At 38.0% G+C, this 27,252-nt stretch overlaps 1 protein-coding gene across 4 annotated transcripts in view; it reads left to right on the plus strand.

The window, feature by feature from the left end:
* Window positions 1–4,583: 4,583 nt before the first annotated feature.
* LOC127806081 (lysine-specific demethylase ELF6) overlaps window positions 4,584–27,252 on the plus strand; it is a 58,419-nt gene continuing 35,750 nt past the window's right edge. For 3 of the 4 annotated variants that reach the window (XR_008024340.1, XM_052343080.1, XM_052343081.1), the window contains exons 1-4: window positions 4,584–6,213; window positions 16,400–16,478; window positions 16,666–16,733; window positions 20,980–21,130. Coding sequence is in view for 3 of the 4 variants with exons in the window: in XM_052343080.1 (XP_052199040.1) it covers window positions 5,064–6,213; window positions 16,400–16,478; window positions 16,666–16,733; window positions 20,980–21,130 (1,448 nt within the window). In the remaining variant the exon portion in view is untranslated. The remainder of the gene's footprint in view (window positions 6,214–16,399; window positions 16,479–16,665; window positions 16,734–20,979; window positions 21,131–27,252) is intronic. The other variant, XM_052343082.1, reaches the window with a different exon arrangement.

Below are 27,252 nucleotides of genomic sequence, written 5' to 3' on the forward strand. Positions count from 1 at the left end.
GTTTCCTTTGGATGGCTAAGATTTTGTCTTGTAAAGTGAGAAAAGATCCAATGGTGGATTTTAAACAAGACTTAATGCCATGAATTGTGTTAGTTTGGAGAGTGAGGATTTATTCTCATCAAATGAATCCAATGGCTAGGATTTAGTCTTGAATAATGGAGAGCTAGTATATAAGGGCAAGTGAGGAAGACTTCTCCTCCTTTGGCCATTTTGAGAAAGAAATAAAGAAGGAAGGAAGAATGGAGATGAAAAGAAGAAGGAAATGGAGGATGCAAGTTCTTTCAAGAGTCTTGAAGGCTAAGGCTTGAAGCATCAAGGAAAGATAATGAGGTAAGGGATGGTCCCATGTGGAGGAGGCCTTGCATTGCATTGTAAGTAGGTTGCATAAACTTTTATGTATCTTTTTGCATGTTTTACTTGTTCATAAGACCTATGGCCATGGGGGTGGGAAAGAAATGGTACGTTGATGCCTCAAACCATGTTGGGTTCTGAGGATGGAATGATCTAACCATGCTTGCATGCATTTGCCATTACATAGACTTGTTATGCTTGTATTTACTTTGTATATGCACCCTTACTAAGGTTTGTGGCTCATGAGGTTTTACTCTCCCTTTGTAAGTTGTTCTCATGTCAAAAGAGAAAAAGAAAGTTGCAAGCTTGTGGTTGGAAGCTCTTGATGTATATTTTTTTTGTTTTGTTGTAAATTTATGGCTTAAAGAAGCCTAGGCTTGTGGTATTTAACTTGTGGCTTTATGGCTTAGGGAAGCCTATTTATTATAAGTGCTTCTTGTGATGTAATTTAATGGTTTGCAATGGCTTGTGAAAGCCTAGAACCATGGATGTAATTTATTTGGAATAAATCATGAGGTTGGAGAAAATGAATTTTTGTTGTGAAATTAGGCTTGAGAATTGAAAATGTGGAGATTTTCAATGCATTTTTTTTGGAGTGTTATTTCTGAAAAATTTGAGGTTTAAAGCCCAAGAAAAAAAAAAGGAAAAGAAGTGAGGAGGGTAGCAGCAGGCAGCAGGCTGGGGGCGCAGCTAGGCCCCGCCGGCCGAAAATTTCTTAAAATTTCCGAAAAATTGAGAATTTTGGGGCATTTCTAAATTGATTTTGGGCCCTAGAGGAATTTTCAAAATAAATGAATTTTTCTGGCATTTTGGGGAATAATGCCGAATTTTTGAAAAAATTAAAAATTATGAGTTCTTCCTCCTAAATTGATAATCAATCAATGGATTGATTTAAATGGTGATTTTTATGGAGTCCGGTAAATTTCTTGGTCGGAAAAAGAATTTAAATTAATTGAGAAAATGGTGGTTGGGCATCTTTATGAGTTTTCTTTTCAACCAAATGCGATGTGGTTGAAACCCAATTCTGCTAGGGAATCTTGGGGTTTGAGGGAAGGGAAGGACGAGCCTAGTTCCCATCTAGGGCGTTTCGTCTTGAAATATGGTTCACCCTTCACCAAAGGCCGGGTAGGTGGACAATTCGGGTAATTGTTCACGAGTAACAGCCGTAAGTGGGAGCGGGACGTTACAAGCACTCAAAGACTAACTTAAACATTATAGGGTTTGCACGTGGACATCTTTTTGCACCCTTAACCTTTTGTTCATCTTGACAAGGCTTTTAGTTATCAAAGGGCACTCAGTCATCGGAGGCCATTCGGTCATCATAGGGTACTCGGTTACCAGAGGCCATTTGTTCATCAGTTGATACTAGTTCATCAGCAAGCCATCCGTTCATCAGCAAACCATTTGTTTGCCAATAGGCCTTATGATCATTGTTACCCAAGCACCTGATTATCATCACTCGAGATTGTCAATATCACATTTCTCGTACCATAAATTTATTGTTGTATTTTGGAAACAACAAAAATGATTTTTTCTGGTATTTAAAAGGATTCATTTGAAAATCTGAGTAAATCTTCCAAAGAGATTTGAGTTTCTACATAAATTTAGATATTTGAGACTTTTTTATGGATGTCTGAGTAAATCTTTCTAAACTTTTTGAAGAAGTTTAAACGTTTGAGAGTTTCTTTCAAACATTCAAATAAGGCTCATGGATCTAATTTTTAGAGAGGTTTAAACGTTTAATGAATTCCCTTTAAAAGTTTGAATAAGACTTAAAGCAGAGGAGAGCATTTTGATAGTGTCTAAACATCTAAAAAGTGAGCTATAAATGTCTGTAACTATTCAAATTTCTTAAGATATTTTGAAACTCAACTCGATCATTTTTGTTCTCATCAACATAAGTTTTAGGATTATGCTATTTGTACATCAAGCGTTACACCTTAGATTACACATACGAGCGTAAATGATTAAAATATCTCTCGCACCTCATCGTCTTGTATCACATTGGGTGAGGGGTATTTTAATCACATATCTCACCACCTTGAGTGAGGGATATTTTATTATTTTAGTTGCATTGTGTAATCAAATATATAGTCTAAGGAGAATAAATAATATTTTTAAGTTTTATAAAACATCATTTGTACCCTTGAGACTATATATTATATTATGTGCACACGTGAGTATATGTATGATAATTTTCATATTTTTTTTACAATAATTAGAATAATTGAATTTAAATTTCATGTCTAATAATAATTTAAACGATTAAATTTCAAATAATATTTAGAATACAAACATTTTAAATTTTAATAACATAATTTAAAGTACATCTATTCAGACACAGCCAAAAATTATTCCGTTAACGATGATTTTGAAAGCTCATATTTCAAAATCCAATAAGGTCAAGCATGTGCATTTTTTCTTTTATTGGCAATAGCACGTGATAATGCATTAGAAGGATGTCATATTAAATCCTTAATCATTAGAAGGTCACATCACATTTCAAAAAAGTTGGAGATCCACCTGATTTTATCTCATATAAGTTAGAGATTTAAATTAAAAATTAATAATATGTTTATGGTATTGGTATTTAAAAAGATATTAAAATGATCAACCTAATTATGTATTTTTTATTTGATTAATTATATTAATAATTATTCAACTTTACATTCTATTAGTCACTAATATTTCAAAACTATTATTTTTTAGTTACTAAATTTTAAAATATTTTTTGTTGGTAATTAATATTTCAAAATCGTTTATGACTCATTACTCGTCAGTCATTGAATTTTAAGCTTATGAGTGATGGATGAAAAATAATTTTGAAATATTAGTGATTAAAATATAATATTTTAAAGTTCAGTGATTAAGTAATAATAGATTTAAAATATTAGTGATCAGTGGATAATATTTTAAAGTTTAGTGATTAAAGAGTAACAGAATACAAAGTTGAGTGATTATTGATATAATTAATTCATTTTTATTATAAAACAAGTTATAATAAAATAATTAATCGTAAAATAAGTCATGAATAAATTAACTTTATGTCAAATTTAATGGAACTCAGGGCTCATTTAAAGAATAATTGAGACTTCTTAAAAAGATAAATTAAATTAATTTAAATAAAAAATGATAAACCCAATTAGATGAAATCACAATTGTTTATAATAGCATCTAGCTGCATCTATAAACAAATAGGATTCACTATATAAACGAATCTATATATATATATATTTAAAAATATTAATAAAAAATATATGAAATCCCTTTTATTATATAAAAAAATGATCATATTATCAAATAATTACATTAATTATTTTAATCAAGTGAGAAAAATACTCATTTTACCTTTTTATTAATAGATCGTGATTTTGTCGATTCAATCAAACAATTGGATTAATCAAGCTGCATTTTATTTGTTGTCTTCAAATCATTTTTAGTTTTTAATTTTTTAAAATTGAAATAGATTTAAAAAAAATCTTAAAGAAAAATCTAAAATAACAAAATGTTGTTTTGATTGTTTCCAATCAAAGAAATCTCTAAATTCAAAATATGAAAAAATACAATCTATTTTCCATGTTTTGATTCTAAAATAGAAAAATGAAAAAAGAAAAAAAGAAAAAAAAGAAAAATTTATTCTTAAATTGTAAAAATAAAACTATATATTTATTTAAAATTTCAAAAATATAATACATCTGTAATATAATTTAAAAATATAAATTTAAGATAACATATAATATATTATTAATTATATTATATATATTATGTATAATAATATTTAATATAAATTATTGTCAACAATTTATTATCTTATTTTAATAATAAAATTTTATTAAAAAGAGTTAATTTTATCATTTAATAATAAATTTTTTGAATAGAATATTATAAAATATATTTTTTAAAAATACTAAAAAAACTCATTTTCTAATTTTTTATTTTAAAAAATAATTTTTTTAAAATGATAAAAAAATACGTTTTAAGTTTTTTAAAAATAGAGTATGAAAATAAAAAATACAAAATAAATTTAAAATTAAAAATTAAAAACTAAAAACGCAAAAAGAAGAGAGCGTTTAACCTTTCTTAAATTTATTAATGAGATAAAAAAGTTGAATGTCGATTTAATAAATATCTAGTCTAGAATTAAATAATAAAACAAAATTACGATTTTATCCGTAATTATTTGCATATTATCAATACTTAACACGGGAGACGGAACAGGCACAAATGAAAAAACCCATCCTCAGCAGCAGAAGCCCTCAACTCAACGGAATCAGGGGAAGGCGGCGTCGACGGTGCGCAATCCCGCTCCGGCGCAATTTAACTTGCGCAGGCCTGGATGTGCCTCACCTCAAAACCTAGGCATGCGCCTTCTTGTTCCCTTTTTCTCTCTCTTTGTCATTCCTTCTTCTGGTGCTGTTGGAAGGCGACTTAATAGAGTCCGTTGGAGTTTCAGGTTCTACTATTCATCTTTTCCCCTCAAATTTATAGGTTCTACTTTTGAATTTTGAGCCATTTTTCCTTAATTTCAATTCTTTCTTGGAACTGCCTTGTTTTCCTGATTTCTCAAGTTAATGTAGTTTGAACTACACCCTACCCGTTCGATAATCCGTCAAGAATGCTCCATCTAGGGTTTGGATAACAAGTGGTGTACGGTTGAGTGTTTTAATTTGGTTTATTGTGTGGTTGTGTTATGGTTCTGAATCTTGGTTGGGATGAAGGGTGTGGAAGTACCCAATTGGCTAAAAGGGTTGCCCCTGGCACCTGAGTTTCGCCCAACAGACACTGAATTTGCAGACCCAATAGCTTATATATCCAAAATTGAAAGAGAAGCTAGTGCCTTTGGCATATGTAAGGTTATTCCACCATTGCCCAAACCTTCAAAGAAATATGTGATTTCTAATTTGAACAAGTCACTTTCAAAGTGCCCGGAGTTAGGTCCGGATATAAAATTGGGGGGTCTTTGTTCTAGACATAGAACTGATTCTGGGAATGAGGCATTTGATGGAAATGCTAGGGCAGTATTTACCACAAGGCACCAAGAATTGGGTCAGCAACCAAAAGTAACCAAGAAAGCATGTCAGCCCCAGCCACTGGCTAGTCGTATGCAAGTATGGCAAAGTGGGGAAGTTTATACGGTGGAGCAGTTTGAGTCTAAGTGCAAGGCTTTTGCACGGAGCCAATTGGGTATGCACAAGGAGATATCTCCAATGGTAATTGAAGCTCTTTTTTGGAAGGCAGCTTCTGAGAAGCCCATATGTGTGGAATATGCGAATGATGTGCCTGGTTCTGGGTTTGGAGAACCAGAGGGAGCATTTCAGTATTTTCATAGGCGGAGGAGGAGGAGGATGTTCAATAGGAACAGTGGAGGAAGTTGTGACAGAAAGAAATATCATGTCAATAATAGTAAAAGCAGTGAAAACAGAGATGCAGCGACACCAACTAACAATAGTCCTAATTCTTCTAGAGAGAAATCCCAGGTGCCTATTAGTTCACCAACTGTGTTGTCTAATCAAATGTCTCAAATTTCTAAACAGAAGGGCTCTAATACTGCTAATGAGATGGAAGGTACTGCTGGTTGGAAGCTTTCAAACAGTCCTTGGAACTTGCAAGTAATTGCACGCTCACCTGGCTCACTTACCCGTTTTATGCCAGATGATATTCCAGGTGTTACTTCTCCTATGGTCTATATTGGTATGTTATTCAGTTGGTTTGCCTGGCATGTTGAAGATCATGAGCTTCACAGCCTGAATTTCCTGCACACTGGTTCTCCAAAGACTTGGTATGCAGTACCAGGAGACTATGCATTTTCTTTTGAGGAAGTCATTCGTAACCAAGCTTACGGAGGAAATGTTGATCGATTAGGTATGTAAGGTGGACTTAATGTCTGGTGTTGTGTTTGTCATTGTTAACATAAAATATGGTCTATGTTATTGCTAACCCTTGTATTATTGTTTGTTGAAGTTGTTCTTTGGTATCTAATAAAGAGAATTGGTAATTGAAGTCTTATATTTATTAATAGCATAAACAAAAAGAGTAATGCTGCTCAGCGCAGGCCTTCCTTCCCATTGATATGTGATCCAAAGGCATTGTTTCAACTTCTCCATGTTGAGGCTTTGTTTTGTTCTGCATATAACTTTTGAGCTCACATATTTACCTGATATGCCAATATTTCTTTCCATTTTGTATGGAAGCTTTTTTCTTTTCCTTTCTCGTGGATGACTTCAGCTGCTTATGGTTTTACTTATCAAATACTGTGTTCTCTTTGTTGTGGCTACTGTCTTTTGCTGAAGCAGTGGCAATATTTGAGGGCTTACTGCAGTGCATGAGTGGGATTAAGTATTTGAACGGTGTAAGCATGGTATATCAAGAAGAAGAACCAATTTTATCACCAAGTCTTATAGATTTACTATTCTAAATGGTTCACATATTTAAGTAACCAATACTAATTAATGGTCATTGAATTTCAGTGAGACAAAAAAAAAAAGGACAAATTTTTAGTAGTGAAAATTAAAGCAACCTTCTATGATCTGCCAAGGTGTGCTGAAATGAAGTCTACTACATAATGCAGAAAAGTCAAGATACCATAGGAAGGAAAGGGGTCCCTAGAGGAAATCACTAGACATTATATTCCGTGGTCTAAGCATCACTTCTACTCTAGGTGAAAATATTTTTCTAATCTCATAGCCAAGCTTGGCCTTAAATGACATAATTTTGCTCTACATGATGGAATTTTCACTAGTTGACACTAGTGGCATTTCCTTATCTTAGTTTGCCAAAATCTTTTTCCTAACTCAACTGAAGACCCTTCTTATGAGGTTGCTCACAATTCAGGATGCTCACGATACCTCCTTGACTTGGCCAACATCACTCTTTGCCTGAGTGGTGCATTTGTTGTGAGAGGGCCACAAGGGGTCTCACCATTGAAGATGATTATGACAACTCTATGGTTTGTTGTGAGAATATCTACTTGAGTTCTCTATACATCCTTTTGCAATGAACTCCAAATAATCCCCTTTGCCCTTTCGAGACAAGGGCTCCAAATACTCTCCTTCCATGATAAGAAAGCAAGGTCTCAGGGTATACTTGTCTACTAATTGTACCCATACTGTTGAGCTTGAGCTCCTTGATATTCCTAGCTCTAACTATGGGACGACTCTAATTACCTTGTTTAGACTATGCATCTTGTGAGAATCTAGGCTTGTGATTTGGTGATTAGAGTTAATGGTTTAATTGAGGTTTCTTCGCTCCTCGCTCAAGGGATGCCACCTTGATCTATCACAAGAGAGAATCCAACTATAAGCAAAATGTGGTCCACACAAACTTACATTCCTGTGTTTGGTTATCGTGGCGCCACTACCTCCACCAGTATTCCATTTTTTGAGTAAATGTATTGGTTACAGTTCAATAAATGGTAACTGTCAAAGAAGATGTGGGAATAATGTTTCAATCTTAATTCATCCATTGGTTACAGTTCCACACAAACTTAGGAAGTTCCTAAAAATAAAATAGGATAGTTTCCAAATTTAGTTTTGGAAACTTGTACAAATTAGGATACAATAAGATATGGAAATTTACAGCATCTAGAAGATACATTCTCTAACTTAGAAAGAAAAATATAATCAAGAAATCAATCACAATCAAAATGACCTGATCTTGTCTGAGAATAAGGACGAGATCAGTCTCCCAATCATTGACAATAACTTTTGTCTTCGGATAGGAGACACTTTAGGGGCATATTTTCACTTCCATCCTTATTATCTCTAGTCTTTACTTTAGTCCTTGTAAGGAGCGGACAAGGGAGAATTTTGGGCAATTCGAGAGAGAGATCGAGAGAGAGAGAGTAACATAAAGGAGAGAGAATATTTTAGAATCTTCTTATTGTATAACTTCTTGGGTTGAGCTGAGTATAAGTATATACAGTCCATTAGTTGCGGTATCCTCTAGAATGTACACCAAGGAAAGCTAGTTATAACTTCCTAGGTACAACACTAATAGCTCACCAAAATTTTGGACTATTCTACCCTTAGGCTATGACAATACCCCTTCCCTTGAAGACATTTCTTGTCCTCAAGAAATAACAAAAGTTGAGTAACTAGGGGGAAATTGCTTGAGGAGGTTAGGTAGATACTCCCATGTTGTGTGATCTGGGCGATAGTGGGTCCATTTCACCAGCACTTGTGTAATAGGAATATAATTTTGATAGATCACCCAGCACTGCGAGGGGTTCCTCCCTTTCTTCTAAGTTTGCTTCCAAGGGAGGAAGGTCTAAACTTATGTGGTCAAGGGGCCTCCATTGAGTGCTTTAACAAAGAGATATAAAAGATGGGATGAATCCCTACTCCTTCGGGTAACTGCAATCTATAGGCTACCTTTCCCCACTTTGGTTGCCATCAGAAAGGGCCCGCAATACATCGGGCTCAACTTGGTGGGAGGTTTTCCTGCTAATAGCTGCTGCTGGAACCTCTTAACCTTCAAGTAGACCATGTCACCCACCTGAAAGCTTCTCTCACTTCTCTTCTTGTCAGCACACTGCTTCATTCGATTATGCGCCACCACTAATTCCTTCTTGATCACCTATAATGCTTCTTGTCTCTGTTGTAAGTATTGATCTGCAACCAGCTCCACTTTAGAGTAATGCATAACTGCTGGTATCAATGGGGGTTTGTATTTGAAAAGGGCTTCGAACGGGGACCCTTTTAAGGATTGACAGTAATTGGAATTATACAACCATTGGGCTAGGGGCGAGCAACCATTTGTTCCAACTCTTCAGTTTAGAGTAGCAGAAGCATCGGAGATAGGATTCCAGGCATTGGTTAACTCTTTTGGTCTGTCCATCGGTTTTCGGATGGTAGGCCGTTGACATATGCAATTCCACTCCTAGCTTTTTGAACAATTCATTCCAAAAGTGATTGGTAAACACCTTATCCCTGTTCGATACAATCAATAGTGGTAACCCATGCACAATGTTTTAAAATGCACTAGGCGCTAGTCGGGCGCTAGACTGGGGCCTAGCACCTAGGCCCGCCTAGGTGGGGCCTAGGAAAATTGATATTTTTTTAAACTTTTTGATGTAATTTGATGTTATTTTAAGGTAAATTAAAGTTGGAAAGACAACTGAAATAATGAAATTAATCTTGAGAAAACAAACTATTGTAGATTAGTTCTGGGTTCAAGAAGACGGAATTCGGGAAACAACAAGAAGTCTCGCAATATTCACAATCAACAAGAAAAACCAATACTTTGCCGAATGCTTCAACACCTCACTTTAAACTAGCTGTAAACCCTAGAATCCTATCAAAACACAAATTTTTAGGGCGAGAGCTGAAAATTGAAGCTTTTTGAGAAGAGCTGCAAAAATGATGAAAGAAGCTTCAAACCTAGAAAGAGTTGAAAATCGAAGCTTCTTAATGAAAGAAGGTAAACAAATGATGAAAGAGCTGAAAATCGAAGCTTCTTGATGAAAGAAGCTAAACAAATGATGAAATTAGCAATACCTATCGGAGGAAGATTGAAACTTCTCAAGTAGTCATCATCAAACTAGCGATACGTATCGGAGGAAGAAGAGTTGCAAACCTAGATGATGGTGATACGTACTGGAGGAAGAAGAGCGAGAACTGGCAGGGAGATAGGCCTCGGATCCGTAGTCTGAAAATCAAAGAGATGATTGGTGGCGACAAGAGAGAGAAAGCGAGGAGTCCACGAGAGACGAACCCAAACCACGGCCACTTACGAGAGGATATAAAAAGGAAAGGGGAAATATTGAATAGGGGAAATCCAAACACATGTTTGGGCGACCCAGGCAGCTAGGCGCTGATTAGGCCTGATTAATTGGGCCCCGCGCCTAGGGGTGTTGATTTGCATGTATTCGTGGCGGTCGCCTAGACTACCTTCTTGAACACTGGCCATGCATCTTCACGACTGTGTCTAGTAGCAATCCCGCTACTTTAGAGGTTGTAAATGGGTGAGCTGTGCTTAGAAAATGGATGAATTTCGTTAATTTGTCCACTACCACCAGTATTGTATTCTTACCCTCTGATCTAGGCAACCCCTCCATGAAATCAATGGAAATTTGCTGCCATGCTTGCTCCGGAATGTCTAGAGGTTGGAGCAGGCTCAGGTTAGGAACTTGCTCGTGTTTACAACACTGGCAAATGGAACACTCTAGCACAAACTCGATCACATCCTTCTTCAAGTATGAATGTCCTTCAATGGGGGAGTCATGTAAGGACTGTAAAATCCTCCTTTTAAGCTGCTCATCATCTCCTATAACCAATTTTCCTTTGTATTGCAGCAGTCCAGCTTTTAAGCTATATCCTTTGTACTCAATTGGCCGAGCAGCCAATTGGGTCTTGAGATCCTTTGCCCAAGGGGTTTGTTTATAGTTGTGTGATATTTCTTTCACCCAATCAGGCACCAAGGCTAAAACTACCTGACATTCCCCGGCCTCCTCCCTTCTTGACAGTGCATCGGTCACTATATTCTCCTTTCCTTTTCTGTATTGTGTTGTATAATCCAATCCCAACAGCTTGGTTATGCCCTTCTTCTATAATTGAGTGTGCAACTTCTGTTGCATTAAGAATTTGAGGCTCTCATGGTCCGTTTTTATCACGAATGGACTCCCTTCCTGGTAGTACCTCCACTTCTCCACTGCCATGAGGACTGCAATTTATTCCTCGTCGTAGATGCTTAGCCCCAAGTATTTTGGGGCCAAGGCTTGGTTGAGAAAAGCTATGGGTTTTCCTTCTTACACTAGCATGACACCTACCCCTGACTCACAGGCGTCTGTCTCCAATGTAAAGGGTTTAGAGAAGTCGGGTAGATCTAGGATTGGAGCCTGTGTCATGGCCTCCTTAAGGGTGCAAAAGGCTGTATCTGCCTTGGAACTTCATTGAAACCCATTTTTCTTCAGCAACTCAGTAAGCGGCTTGCTGATAATTCCATAGTTCTTGCTGAATTTTTTATAGTACCCTATAAGTTCAAGGAATCCCTGTAATTCCTTCACCATCCCTGGTGTTGGTCACTCCACCATGGCTGTAATTTTTCTTGGATCAGTGCTTGACTCCATTCCTCGTGATTATGTGACCCAAATACTCCACCCGTCTTTCTGCAAAATTACACTTAGACCTCTTCACAAACAATTGGTTAGATTTGAGAATTTGAAAGGCAGTTTGTAGGTGGCTCAAGTGTTGATTGAAATTTGGGCTGTATATGAATATGTTGAATTTTTGAAGGTGAGGGCGAAAGATGTGATTCATCAAGGTTTGGAAAGTGGTGGGTGCATTGGTTAGGCCAAAAGGCATAACCAAGAACTCATATAGGCCCTTGGTGAGTTCAGAATGTAGTTTTGGGAATATCTTTGGGGTTTATCCTATTTTGGTGGTATCCAGACCTTAAATCCAGCTTTGAAAATATGGTCCCGAACAATTCATCAAGAAGGCCCTCTATGATAGGATTGGGGAATTTGTTCTTGATGGTATGGGAGTTTAATTGGCGATAATCGACACAGAATCTCCATGATCCATCATTCTTTTTTACGAGGAGGACTAAGGAGGTAAATGGGCTTTGGCTTGGTTGTATTATGGATTTGGGCAACATGTCTTTCACCAATCTTTTGATCTCTGCTTTTTGGAAGAGTGAGTACTGGTAAGATCAGATATTAACGGGTTCAGTATTGGGTCGTAAATGGATGGTGTGTTCTAGGAATCGGTTTGGGGGCAAGGTGGATGGCTCAACAAACAAATCCTCAAATTCAGCCAATGTTGAATGTAAAGAGTCGTAAGATTGTACCTTGCTCGAAGGGGTCACTGTATCATCCAAGCTGAACCATAGTTTTGAAAGGCACGAGGCGCAAAGGGTCCTGGAGCCTGAGGCGTGAGGCGCATGAGGCGAGGGGCGCCTTTGCGAAGCAAGGCGCACCTTTTAGAAAAAAAAACTCAAAATCTTGTAAAATCATAAAAAACTATCAAAATAATAACACATGCATATCATTAATGATTCATTATCTTCAAATTCTAAACTAACATCATCAAAGTTGATTCATTCATCATGCAAATTTTAAACTCGAAACATCATCAAAGTTCAAACTTAAAGTCTCAAACTCAAACAAGTATCAATCATCATGCAAAGTTCTAAACAAACATATAAACACTACAAGTCCACAATCAATAAAATGTTTTCATTTTGAAAAATGCTATTGTTCTAAGTCTGGAAGATTAGTGCATTATAAGGAGGCATGTGAGAAAATATTTTTATTTTGAAAAACTATCTCCCGGTATTTTGATAACTAATATTCATTGTTGTTAAAATGATTTTTAATGAATTTTTCAAGAAATAGTAGGTATGTATTTTGGGGGTGGTAAAATCACTAAATTCCGAGTTTGTACTAAAACCAAAATTCTATTTTCTTATTGTTATGGATTTTGATTTTTAGATATTTTTATTGAATCCAAATGGGGGGTACTTTCTTATTTACATTTATGTATTAAAGTAAATGGAAGATAAAATATAAATAAAAGAAAATGTGAACATTTACTTAAAACCTAAGTAACCGAGAAGATGGGAGGAATTGGGCTGCCCAGGTTTTAATTAAAACCTAAGTTTCATGAGGCGCGGGGCCTCGTTGAAATTGCCTTGCCTCGACCTAGGCGAGGTGCCGAACTAGTGCCTTGCGCTTAGGCGCGCCTTTAACAACTATGAGTTGAACCAAGAATAATCAACTGCTGCCTCTTCTTCGGTATTTCCTTGTTCCTCCTCCGACTCGACTGCATACAAGGAGTGCAATTGAGCTATGGTAGCTCCCCCTTGCTCAATCCGTTTTTTTAAGTTGTTGCCAGAAATCACTTTACACTCCCCCTCCTCTAAACACCTTGTTAACGTCAATCTCTAGCCTTCCTTTTCAAAAGTCACTTCCAATGTATTAAAATCAAATATCAAGGGGCTCATTGTCTTCATCCAATCAATGCCTAACACAATATGACTGCCTCCCAAATGCAGTATTCTCAAATCAGTGGTGAACTCATGCCCCTGCATCTTCCATGTGAAGTCCTTGCACCTATTTTTACTGATCATTTTGCTATCATTTGCAACTGTAACAACTAGGGGAAGGGTTGCCTGCAAGGGGCATTGCAACTCTTTGGCCATGTCCCTCATCCAGGAAGCTATGTGTGCTTCCACTGCCAATGAGGACTATCACTCCCTTCTTCCCCACCATCCCCTCGATCTAGATTATTTTCTCTGAGGGGCAACCTTCTAGGGCGTGTAAAGATATTTGCCCTCCTTCTTTGTCGGCTCCATTGCCCTCCTTTTCTTACTCCTCGATTTCTTCTACTTTTTCTTCTCCTTCTTCCTCTTGCCCTTCCATTTGCATTAGTTGTTTTCTACACTGATGACTGGGTGCATATTTCTCCTTGCATCTAAAGCACAAACAACCCCATTTGGCACTTCTACTCCAATGTGAGAGGCTTCAAGGGAGCAAGACTGAGGGATGCTCGAGGTGCATAGGTCCCTTTTGTAATCGGTAAGTTGCTGCCCTTGAACTGCCCCCCTGCACTGCCCTGCCAATTACTTCCCCCGTATCCCTTTGATGTTATCTTGTGCTTCTTAACAAACGCTTCCAATGATAATTCATGCAAACGGGCCTTCTCAGCCACTTGTCTTACCAAAGTAGGCTGCAACATTTTGACCATCGACCTTAGCTCATCACTCAGCTCATTGAGGAAGTTAGACACGAAATAATGCTCATCAAACGTCAGGTGAGCTTGTCTTATTACTAACTTAAGCTCCTCAAACCTTACTAGATACTCTTATACTATTCCTTCCTGCTTCAATTTTAAAAATTCTTCCACAACATTAGTGAGGTTTCGTTCCCTGAAACGAGCGCAAAACTCATCGACAAACTCAGGCCACCTCCATTTCGCTCTTTGTTTGCTCCACCCTTGAAATCATGAATCTGCCACATCATTTAGATAGGCAACTGCCATGTTTACTTTGTTCCCTTCGGCTATTCAGTAGTGGTAAAAAAAAACATTCACATCGTCTGTGTAATGAAACCCTAGGGCACGAGAAAAGAAGAGTGCAAGAGAGAAACAAAAAGAAAGAAACTCGAACGACTTTCTGGTAATTAGAATGTAGCAAAAGATACAAGGCATAGAGCGCGTAGCTGTACTTATATATACAGCTTGCTTGCCTTAACCGCCTAACTAACAAACAACCACTTACGCTAACACAACAACAACACAAATAAACATTACAATTATTACAATTATCAATCATAAAACAAAAGTAAAAGATTGCTACTCAAACGCTACATTTTTCCACAGTTTGACCCATCACCGGGGTTTATCCCCTTCAAACATCGGCATTTTGAGTCTTGATGTAGGGGGATTATTGTGGTTTGTTAGGGATCGTCGAAGAGACCTTTCAGTAGCGTACTCTGTTCGTTCATCCACTTTTGGCCAACCCCTCAGTCTGGGAAAGATGGGTGCCTCCCGGGGGGGGGGGGGGGGGTGGGGGAGCCATTGGTAGGCTCGCGTTGGGCTGTCGGGAGAAGATGGCGAGGCCGCAAGGGCAACACTCAGCTGTTGGCTCAAACTTGAAATCTCTTCTCGGATGTTCCTCTCCATCATCGACACATCTGCTCGGACGTGGATGACTTCCTCTTGGGTGTGTCGAACCTCCTAGCTTCAATCGTCTCTAGCCTCTCATCTACTTGCTCATGGTTCTTTCGGAGGCCTGCTTCCAAGGCGTCCAACCTCAACTCTAGCTGTTTTGTCTGTGTGCCTTCCGCCATCGTCACCTCGAATCCTTCCTCGTTTGACAATGGCTAATCATCGATCGCGTTTTACATTGGCTGCGACACCCTTCCTCGTCCACTTTGCCAACTTCGACGGAGCTCCTACACTTGTCTTCCGCTCCATTCGCAAACCTCTTGGCCGTCCGTGTCACCCTTCGACGGACTCGCGATCACCTCAGAACATCCTTACCCTTCGTTCGCTCTTGTCGTGAACTCCTAGTGGTCCGCGTCACCCTTCGACAGATTGTTGCCTACTCGTGAATGACTGTTCGTTCGCGTTGCCTCCAGCGTGCTAGTCAGTTGACCCACCTTTGTTCGGCTGCCAAGACTGTCGGCTCTGATACCAATTGTCAACTCCTTAGAGCTGGCAAGGGAGAATTCTGGTTGATTTGAGAGAGAGAGAGAGAATTTTTCAGAATCTTGTCATTGCATAACTTTTTGGGCTGAGCTCAGTACAAGTATGTATAGTCCGTTAGTTTTCGTATCCTCTGGAATGTACACCAAGGAAAACTAGCTACAACTGCCTAGGTACAACACTAATATCTCACCAAAATTTTGGACTATTCTACCCTTAGGCTATGATTGCCCTCTCCCTTCCTGTCACTAGTGGCATTATCCTTGGCATTGTGGCCTCATGATATATATATATATATATATCATCTGCTAATATACGAATTTGCCAGACATCTTCTGTAGCTTACCAACTCCTCCCTGCCACATACTGCATAAGAGATGAATGTTGCTTTTGTAGTGCCTGTGATAACTCTGGTTATACCACATCCTCCGAGGACTCTTGAGTCCTGACCATTAAACAAGACCCCTCTTAAACACTTTTGGACCCTCTATCTGCTTTTAAAAGATGACCAACTTTTTAGTTAGCTTGATAAGAACTTTAGGCAGGTTGCTTGGAGCTGTTGTTGAGGTTGCTACAAGGGGATGGGGGTACACTTTTGCCTGATGATATTGTTGGGTTCATGCTTTTGCCTGGAGATTGGTTTAAAATTCTAAATAATTTTGCATGTTCTTCTGATGGAAATTGCATTAACTTCCTTGATTTACATTTTTTTTTCCATTAATTTGAGTTGATATACTTGAAATAAAATATGTCCAGTTGATAAGGTGGTTTGGTGCATAATCTCTTAACAAATACACTATCCCAATCGTTGTTTTTACCAATAACCATTTCCATCAATGTGAAGATGTTAGTTCTTCTACTGGACTTTGTAGCATATAACTCCATTTTCTTCTGATATCTAGCTGCTCTTACACTCTTGGGCGAGAAGACTACCCTTCTATCACCTGAAGAACTTGTTGGTTTGGGCATTCCATGTTGTAGGTTGGTTTCTTCTTGCAAAATATCAGCTTTGGTTCTTCTTATTCTTGTGACTTCAGCTTATTGGTACCTCAGTTTGCATCATTAATACTGTCTTAGGCAGACCTTGGGCATGCATTGGTATTTGGTTTCTCCTACTTCTTGTTTTGCTGAAATTCTAATAATAGCTGGTCTGATTTGATTTCTTCAGGTTAGTACAGAATCCTGGCGAATTTGTTGTAACTTTTCCAAGGGCTTACCATGTAGGGTTTAGCCACGGTAATTTCTTTGCTACTTTTCCCAGTAATTAATGGTATCATCGTACTGAATATTATTAATTCTCATTTGATGCATAATGATGAGTTGCAATTTGACTGCAGAAGTCGAATATAAAACTTATGAAGGTTTGCATCTTGTAGGAATATCAAGTGCTATTCAAGGAAAATTTCACTCATCTGAAGAAGAATAGATAAACTAATGAATAAGGAGAGGCATGCCTCATTTCTAAGATTTCATTTCACAAACCCTAAGAAGCACTCATACAAACATGATAGAACAATAGACTCCACATGAAAATTTTGAAAAAGTTGGGACATAGTAGAGCAAAGAAACATGAATAGTTAGATATCTATGTTAAATTATATGTATAAAAAAAAAAAGAGCATCCCCAGTGCATAAGGCTCCTTGCTTTAAAAGGGTTGGGGAAAGGTTGTATTTATACACGACCTTTGCCTTGCTTCTTTTGCAACGAGGTTATTTCCATCTTGACTCAAACTTGTGATCTTTTGGTCACAGATTAGCAACCTTGTTATTGCTACCAAGGCTTGCCCTCATGTTATGTTTTATGTAAATGAAAGCAAAATTAGTGCCTTTTATATTAGAAATGCATATTTGAAAAGTCTATTTAGAGACGAGTTAAAAGTTTTAGCCACAATACTCTTGGAATTGAAAAGTTTAGAGGAGAAAGGATGTGTAAGTAAATCTGCATTGTTACTTTATAATTGATTTCGAAGGTATTCTTTTGAACTTGTGATTTGTGTCATAGTAGTTTAAGTGATGAACGTGCTTGTTCTTACTGTGAAATCAGATGTCCCAAAGCATCTGAGAAGTGTGTATGTCTCTAAAAATTTATAAAAAAAAAATGTTCTAATAAATGTGTAAAGTATATGTCACAACCCCAAGGATCCCCAAGAATAGATTAATAAATATAATAGTAGTTAGTTTAAATGCATTTACTGTATTGTACTCTAGGTTGCTGTTCATGTTTGTACCTTTCAGTTAGATAGGTTGGAACAACATATAAATAGGCTGTATCACTTAGAGAATGTCATGTTTTTGAATTCGTAATTTAATTCAGTGATTTCCCACTCATCAATTCTCTCTCAATTCCCTCTTGTTAACCGAGATCTCACCCTTTAAGGATCACTCAAAACACTCAAATGAAATCTCTCCCTAACTCGCAAACAACCAGCAATCAGAAAACAAATCAAGAACCAATCAAGAACACAAGAATTTACCCTGGTTCGGTCTTAAAGAAGACCTACATCCAGCTTGGCTTTCGCCCTCACTCTTCCACTATCTTGAAAGTTAATACAAGATTACAAAGCACTCAAAATCAACCCTTACCTAGCCCATAAACCTGAAAGCTATATAGAGTTGATACAAGAAAGATATTCCCTCTTCCTCACTGCTTAATCTTATCCTAAGACAGCTTGCTAAATCACAAAGAATAGCATACCATAAAGTCTTCCCCACGGCCTCTATATATAAGCATACAAGGTGGGAGACTTTAGCCTGACCGATTGCCCAAAAAGGCAGTTACAACAACTTCGGTCAGCCCTAGAAAAAATATTAAAATCCTTCTAGAAACATAACAGCAAACATATTACATAAAATACCCCTCATATTACAAGCTCTAATCTAGAACAAATGCTTTAACACCTCTCTGATTTCTCTGTCTTCTCTCTCGATCCCTCTGGTTTCTCTCTTTCTTTGTTCCTGTCTGCATTTCCCCCTGTATTCTTGCTGTATTTCCCTGTCTTTCAGTCTAATTCCCCCTCAATTTCCTTCCAAATTCCTATTCAAACCCTAGGTAAACCCTAGGTACAGGACAGTATATTGGTTAGTCTCCTTTTGAGTGTTTGTGCCTGACACAGCAGTGGAGCTTCTTAGAAGTATCTGTGTTTCTTACCACAAACTGAATCTCTTAATTTATATTCACATGTAATTATCAATGAAAAACAGAAAATTACCCTGGTACATACGTTGGTCATGGTTCACTTATGTTATGATTACTCTTGTGCCATTGCTGATATGATGTGCTGCCTCAATGCATGCACCTGTCCCTAAATATTTTATGGTTATGCGTGTGATATTGCTAGATTGACGTGCAGACCAAGTGACCTGCAAATTTTCCATTTAGATGCTGAGCTTCTAGATCTAACTGACATAGGGTTAAAAAGGAAAGTGCTTCAATAGTGTTTTATGGGGGCTGCAGGTCACTAAGAGAATAGTAACCAGGATTGTGGTTCCAGAATGAGTACAGTGTACTTTATTATGCTAATTTTGTGGTACAGAGGCTTAATTGGTTTGTTATTTTAGGTCGTGGCATGTTTTATAGTTGTACTCAGTTGAAATTAGTTGGATTGATACTTTACTATTATAGAAGTTGATTTGCTTTGTTTTGTTTTAAATTCTTTTCTATATTCTTGTACAACTCAAGGGATGAAGAATCCTATGTAAACAAAGTTAAGCCTGATTATAATTCAAAATGCAAGTAAATACAAGAAAGTGAGGTAGGCAAGCTTTATTTTCTCTAATTTTCTTTGAAAATTATTTTGACTTCAAGGCTCCATTTGTTTGGATGTAAAAGTAAAACATTTTACATTGTATGTATGAATCATGAATGTATGTTTGTATATTTATGTGTATGTGCATGCATGTGCATTTTCATGTATATATATGTATGTATGTATATTTGTGTGTGCATGTTTATGTGTGTATAAATGTGTATGTATGTATATATACATATCTGTGTGTACACAGGTATGTATTTGTACATGCATGCATGTATGTATGTAACTACGTGTGCATGTTTATGTATCTATATGTATGTGTATGTATTTATATATATGTACATGTATGTATGCATGCATACGTATTGTCTATATATGTATTTACTATTTACTTATAGATATATATAAATAAATGCATGTATTTATTTATTGAACAAGAATGAAATAAGCTGAAAGCAACTTACTAGAGTAACTGGGAAACCTTGCTCGAGTAATTTGAAAGGTTACTCAAGTAACTAAGAAAGATTACTCGAGTAATTTGAAATCTTACTCGAGTAACTAAGAAAGATTACTCGATTAAGGGAAAACTGATTCAATCTTTATTGTATTCATGTATGGAATATATATACAAGAATCTTCTAGAACATCTCCTTAAAAACAGGAAAAAATTTGAATCAAGCTTAAAAGATAAAGTTTATCAACTAAATTTTAATTTTGCTGGAATTATCTCTTGTAAAACTATCGCATCCTTTAATCTCGGAAACTTATCTCCTTATCAATTTAATCTTTGTAATCCTCTCTTATCTCCAACCAATCTTATCTCTTAGTTCTTGGCCATGGGGGAAATAATCAGGATTTTGATTTTTTTCAACACTATCAATTTATTCTTTATTCTCGGTATTCTAACATTTATAAATATATATGTATTTATATATAGATGTATAACTAAATACATGTATAAATAAATATATGTATTTATTTATAGATATACAAATATACATATGCATAAAGATGTTTTGACAAAAGAAAAAATAGTTTATTAGCTTTGGTGCAATTAGGAAAATGACTTGTGGATTTTAATTAGTAAGTTATTTTACATCCTTTGGTGTAAAATATTTTCATTATAAATATATTTCCATCTTTTTTGTTTACCAAACACCAAAAAATAGGAAATTGTTTTCTAAGAAAACATTTTACACCCAAACAAACAGAGCCTAAGTTTTTTCCCTAGTTTTTAATTGTTTAAACTGAACTCATGCACTGCTTGGAATCCTCATTCTTGGGGGATCTAGAATCACAAGGAACATGAAAGGACCACAATCTGGAATGCACGGTTTGAATCATGGTTCCAGGCAGGAGGGAACCCAGCAACTAAGACTAGGAGCCAGGAATAGCAACAGCAGAGTTAGAATGTCATGCCTTTTCCATAAATTCTGTTTAGCAGCTATAACCATATTTGTTTATTCTTTGAGTCTTTATTTTATTTATTTATTTATTCTTGCATTGTTATCCAGTTGACTTACATTCTGCTCTTTGGCTGGAAAAATTCCCTATTTTTCTTCCAGACTTTTTGGTTTTGTCCAGCTACTGTTTCATGGATTGTTCAGTCATGTAGTCATGTTGGATAAATTCTGGAGTTAAAAGGAAAAATCTCGAATTGAGTCCTTAATTTAATTCTCTTTTTTATGGCTATTTCTTGGATTCTTATAAAATTCATTATTGTAATCTAGGTTTTAACTGTGGTGAAGCTGCCAACTTTGGAACTTCAAAATGGCTTGAAGTAGCTAAAGAAGCTGCAGTCCGTAGAGCTGCGATGAATTATCTTCCCATGCTTTCCCATCAGCAATTGCTATATCTGTTGACCATGTCTTTTATTTCAAGGTTAGTTGATGATCTTTCTTTAGATTCTCCATGGAACCTAAGCTATTGGCAAATTATTTCCTGAAGTCAATGTCTAAGTTTTCCTCCAAAGCTTGTCTGCAACCTTTTATAAGTTTAATCACAGTGAGAATGACTGCAACCAGTTGTTCTAATAGAACAAGAGTAAAAACATTAGTGTCATGTACTGCCTAAATAAATAAATGTAATCGGGTAACAAAATAACTAACGCGCATGCCTGCAAGTAGCGCGGATGCAAGTTGCGCTTGGCGGGAGACTTCAAATTGTTGAGAGAGATCAGTATAAATAGAGACTGATCTCATCTAAGAAGATAGGAATGAATTAAATCTCGATTTCCCTCTTAATTTTCCCTCTCTTTCCCTTGTTCTCTCTCTCTCTCTCTCTCTACGATTAAACTTCTACCACATCTCTAGAATTCCTTGCGGAATTCTTCAGAAAACACTTGTTAGATCCATTAGACCTGACAATTTGATATCAAAGCCCATCCGGGCCAGTCCGATTGCGGTGAATCTGGAAAGATGGCAGAGGGTACAAGGATGAAGAACATGGAGATGTAGCTACAACAATTTGGCTCCACGGTGTTGGATCTGCAAGCGAGGGTGGATCAGCTGGAACTTGTATCCAATCGCAACCATGAAGCGATTATATCCATTGATCGCAAATTAGATGGAGCGGTTAGCCAAATTCGTGAAGAAGTGGGAGCGCAGATCAGGGGGCAATTGCAAGGGTTTATGGTGATGTTCGCCCAACAACACTCGGTAAGTCTATCACTTGATTTTCCTCCTCGAGAAACAGTAGAACCGATTCTTCCCAATCATGGGACGAGTCAAAGGAGGCTGGAGACATCCGAGATGGAGGAGGATCAATTGGAAATAGGAGAAAATGTAGTCGGACGAAGACAAGGAGTAGTTGGGACCCAAGGCCATCCGAGAATTCCTACGCCTAAGTTGGATATTCCCATGTTTGATAGAAACACCCCTAGATGGTGGGCGAGGAGGTGTGAAAAAGCCTTTGAATGGTATGGCGTACCGGAGCAGCAGAGGGTGACTCTAGTCGCAGCCTATCTCAACGATGCAGGGGATGATTGGTACCAAGGATGGGCTAAGGTGAAAGAGGAATGCTATTGGACTGAGTTCGCGGAGGAATTATGTGAGAGGTTCGGAGAAAGGGGAATGAGGGATGTAGTAGAAAAATTCAATAAGATTCGACAAGGAGGATCAGTGGCAGATTATTAAAGGAGGTTTGAAGAGTTAAAAGCATTGATGCTCAACCACAATCCTTATCTTATAGAGGGATATTTTGTCCTGAGCTTTATAAGTGGATTGAGTGAGGAATTGAGACCTATGGTGAAGGTCTTGCAACCAAAGACCCTTAAACATGCCACAGATAGTGCAAGGTTACATGAGTTGACAGTGGAAGCGCTTATGAAGAAACAGAGGTTGCTGAATTAGGGAGGAACTCACAATGTGTTGACTCTCGTGGAAAGGAATCAAGGAAGAGATAATTTCAAGGGAATGCAGGAGGTGAAGGGCTTGCCATCTATCGGCCCTAAATTACATGGAGACATGTTAATGGAACAGAGAAGATAGGCTAACCTCTGCTTCAAATGTGGAGACATGTATTTTCCTGGGCATCAATGCAAGAAGCAGTTGCTGTTGTTAGAAGACGAAGAGGATAGTATTGAAGAAGAGGATGTAACAGAAATAGATGACGAAGTAGGGGAAGATAATGGAGAAATTTCATTGCACGCATTGAGGGGATTGGCTAACAACAAAATCATCAAGGTAGAAGGAAGAGTGGGAGAATACAAGTTGATGATCCTCATAGATAGTGGGAGTACCCACAGTTTCCTGGATGAGGGAACTGCAAAAAGATATGTGCTGGATTTTGTTGGGCCATGCAAGGAGAAAATTTCGAAATTGATCTTAGATTGCTCAAATTGGGGGGTTGTGATGTGGTTTTAGGTGTGGATTGGATGAAGCATGTGAGCCCCATATGCTTTGATTTTAATAGGATGGAAGTGACGTTTGAGAAGGAGGGAAGAAGAATGATTATAGTGGGGAGCAAAGAAGTGGGAATGTGTAAAATGATTACAAGAAAACAGCTGTAGAGGATACTGAAGCAAAAAATGAGCAATGTGGCTCAACTCTTCTCTATTCAAGCTCTTGAAGAGGAAGAGGAGGAACCAGGAAAAGCAGGAGAACTGATGTTGGTGGTCAGTAGTCCAGCCCAACAGACATGGGAGGTAAACCAACTTGACTTACTTGATTTACTTTTGGTTGAATATGAGGATATTTTTAAAAAGCCTAAGACCTTACCTCCACCTCGAGCCCACGACCACTCCATCATCCTGAAACCTCAATCAGAATCTTGTAATGCCTGAGCCTATTGTTACCCCCCAACACAGAAAACAGAAATAGAGAGAATGGTTAAAGAAATGCTGCAACATTCTCTCATTCAACCCAGCCATAGCCCATTGCATCCCCGATTCTATTAGTAAAAAAAAAAAAAGACGGATCGTGGCGCTTTTGTGTAGATTACCGACAATTGAATGCCTTAATTGTCAAAGATAAATTTCCCATTCCCCTCATTGAAGATCTCCTAGATGAATTAAGGAATGCCACCATTTTTTCTAAACTAGATTTGAGGGCAGGCTACCACCAGATTAGGATGAACCCTCAAGACATTCATAAGACAACTTTTCGAACCCACCAAGGCCATTACGAATTCTTAGTAATGTCTTTTGGTCTCACAAATGTACCAGCCACTTTCCAATCCTTAAAGAACCAGATATTCGAACAGCACCAAAGAAGTTTTATCTTCGTATTTTTTGACGACATACTTGTGTATAGCCATTCTTTTGACCAATACCTTACACACCTTAAGGCTATTTTTGAGATCCTTAGAGTCAACCAATTGTATATTAAGAAGTGAAAGTGTTCATTTGCTCAAAGACAAGTTGAATACCTGGGTTATATCATATCAGGAAGAGGGGTTAGCACTGATTTGCAAAAGGTGGCAGTTATGCAAGCATGGCCCAGGCCGACCACCCTCAAAGCATTAAGAGGATTCCTAGGCATGACTGGGTACTATAGGAGGTTTGTGAAAGGATATGGGATGATAAGTAGACCCCTAACGCAGCTGCTAAAGAAGGAAGGGTTTAGATGGGGGCCTGAAGTTGAGACAGCTTTTAAACGGTTGAAGCAAGCCATGAGCGAGGCACCGGTATTGGGATTACTGAACTTCAGCAAGACCTTTGTGGTCGAGACCGATGCATGTGATAATGGTATAGGTGCGGTACTGACACAAGAGGGCAGACCTATAGCATTTCTCAACCAAGCACTGGCCCAAAGGCACGTGGGCTTGAGTATTTACGAGAAGGAATTTGTGGCCGTCTTAATGGAAGTGGAGAAGTGGAGGCATTATCTGGAGGGAAGCCAATTTGTGATCAAGACTGACCACCAGAGTTTGAAGTACCTGCTGCAACAGAAACTCCACACACAGCTACAAAAGAAAGGTATGGCAAAGATGATAGGTCTTGATTACATTATACAGTATAAGAAGGGAAAAGATAATGTGGTGGCAGATGCTTTTTCGCGATGTCAGGAGCAAGGAGAGGTAGCAGCCATCACGACGGTAATACCGAGGTGGTACTAGGAGGTGGCCAACAGCTATGATGTAGACGATCATATCAAAAGGATCTTAGAGCAATTGATATTAGATCCGAACAGTAGAACGAGATACACGCTACATAATGGAGTGCTCCAGTATAACAAAAGGATAGTGGTTGGAGACTGTCAACAGGTGAAAGACAAGATTCTTCAAGCCTTACATGGGTCCCCCTTGGGGGGGCATTCAGGAATTTAGAACACTTACCACAAGGTAAAACAACTATTCTTTTGGCCTAAATTAAAAGAGATAGTAACTCAGTTTGTAACGACTTGTGACACTTGCAAAAGGTGCAAGTATGAAATTGTGGCCACACCAGGGTTATTGCAACCCTTAAGCATTTCGGAGCAAGCTTGGGAGAGCGTTTCTATGGATTTTATTGAAGGTCTTCCCAGATCAGAGAGTAGAGATTGTATATTGGTGGTGGTTGATCTATTTACGAAATTTGCACATTTCATCGGTTTATCACACCCTTACACCACTCAGGAAGTTGCACGGGTGTTCCTTGAACAAGTCATCAAGCTACATGGGATTCCTAGAACTATCATATCTAATTAGGACAAAGTCTTTACCATCCTTTTTTGGCAAACATTGCTGAAATCAATGGGAATCCAACTGAACATGTCATCCGCTTATCACCCTCAAACGGATGGGCAGACTGAGAGGGTTAACCAGTGCCTTGAAAATTACCTAAGATGTTTGTGTTTTCAACAGCCCAAGAAATGGCATAAGTGGTTAGCTCTAGCCTAGTGGTGGTACAATTCTAGTCGCCACAGTTCCATCAAAATGTCACCATTTGAAGCTCTCTTTGGGTACAAACCTCCCCTACTTCCGACACCACTTGAGCTAACTAATGTTGCAGTAGTGGATGACCACCTTCAGCAGAGATAGGAGTTACTGCAACAGCTAAGAAGAGACCTAGCTATGGCACAAAATAGAATGAAACAACAAGCAGACAAAGGAAGGAGCGAAAGGGAATTTTTAGTAGGAGAAGAGGTGTACTTGAAGCTCAGAAGCCCTAAGATAAAAGCCATCACAGACGAACCAATAACAAAGCTCAGTCCAAGGTACTACGACCCTTTTCCCATCCTAGCAAAGGTGGGCAAGGTAGCCTACAAACATCAATTACCAGACAACTCCCAAATCTATCTAGTATTTCACGTGTCTTTACTCAAGAAATACGTGGGGGGGGGGGGGGGGCAACCAGCAAGCCTTGAGCTACCAGCTGGAACCAGGAACCTATAGCTGAGCCAGAAGCTATCCTTGACAGAAGGGTAATCTATCAACAAGGGGCGCCCTTAATTCAAGTACTGGTCAAATGGCACCATCTACCCACAGATGACAACACGTGGGAGTATCTTTCGGACTTAGTCAAGCAATTTCCTAGGGTAGCAAGTTTACTTTGTATTTCTTGAGGACAAGAAATTCCTCAAGGGGTGGGTATTGTCATGTACTGCCTAAATAAATAAATGTAATCGAGTAACAGAATAACTAACGCGCATGCCTGCAAGTAGCGCGGATGCAAGTTGCGCTTGGTGGGAGACTTCAAATTGTTGAGAGAGATCAGTATAAATAGAGACTGATCTCATCTAAGAAGATAGGAATGAATTAAATCTCGATTTCCCTCTTAATTTTCCCTCTTTTTCTCTCGTTTTGTCTCTCTCTCTCTCTCTCTCTCTAGGATCAAACTTCTACCACATCTCTAGAATTCCTTGCAGAATTCTTGAGAAAACACTTGTCAGATCCATTAGACCTGACAATTAGGTACACCACCAATCCTTTTGTTGACTACGGAAATAGGCTTCAGCCAGGAGGTTCTTTCTTTCAACTCAAGGGGAATGAGCTTTGGCTTCTTTGTACCTTCTCTTGCAAGTCCTACTTTTATTTGTTGATGTTGCCATGACCTCCCTCCCTTCTCTTTCCTTGTTATTTGTTTGGGAGCTTTTACAAAGTTGCCTAGTTGTTCATTTGAAATGAGGAGTGAAGGATTTAGAAGCAAAGCATTAACATTTAATTTTTCATCTCGTTTGGATCATTTCTTTGTTTTTTTTTTTTTTTTTTTTGGGGGGGGGGGGGGGGGGGGGGGGGGGGACACTTGGGTTGTGAAGGAGACAGGCCCATTATTTGAGGCCTTTCCTTTCCTTCCCCAGAATAGGGAGGAGATCTAGGGGAAGTGAGGTTCATGTAGTTGAATAATAGAGGTATTTAGTGGGTAGGGCTAGGATAAATGGATGTGGCTGCCTTCCTAGGGAGTATCTTCTTAGTCTACTCTTCAGCTCTCTTGGTTGTCAAGAGATGACTGTTTGCTGCAGGAAGAGTACTTAAAAACCTAAGGCTTGTCATAGGGATATAATTCTTTTTGATATGTGGATCTCTTCTCTTAAAACAATTCTCAATATTGACAATTTGGGGAAGAGAGGAACATTTGTTTGGAT

Source organism: Diospyros lotus, chromosome 7 (assembly GCF_014633365.1).
Source record: "Diospyros lotus cultivar Yz01 chromosome 7, ASM1463336v1, whole genome shotgun sequence".
Classification (NCBI taxonomy): domain Eukaryota; kingdom Viridiplantae; phylum Streptophyta; class Magnoliopsida; order Ericales; family Ebenaceae; genus Diospyros; species Diospyros lotus.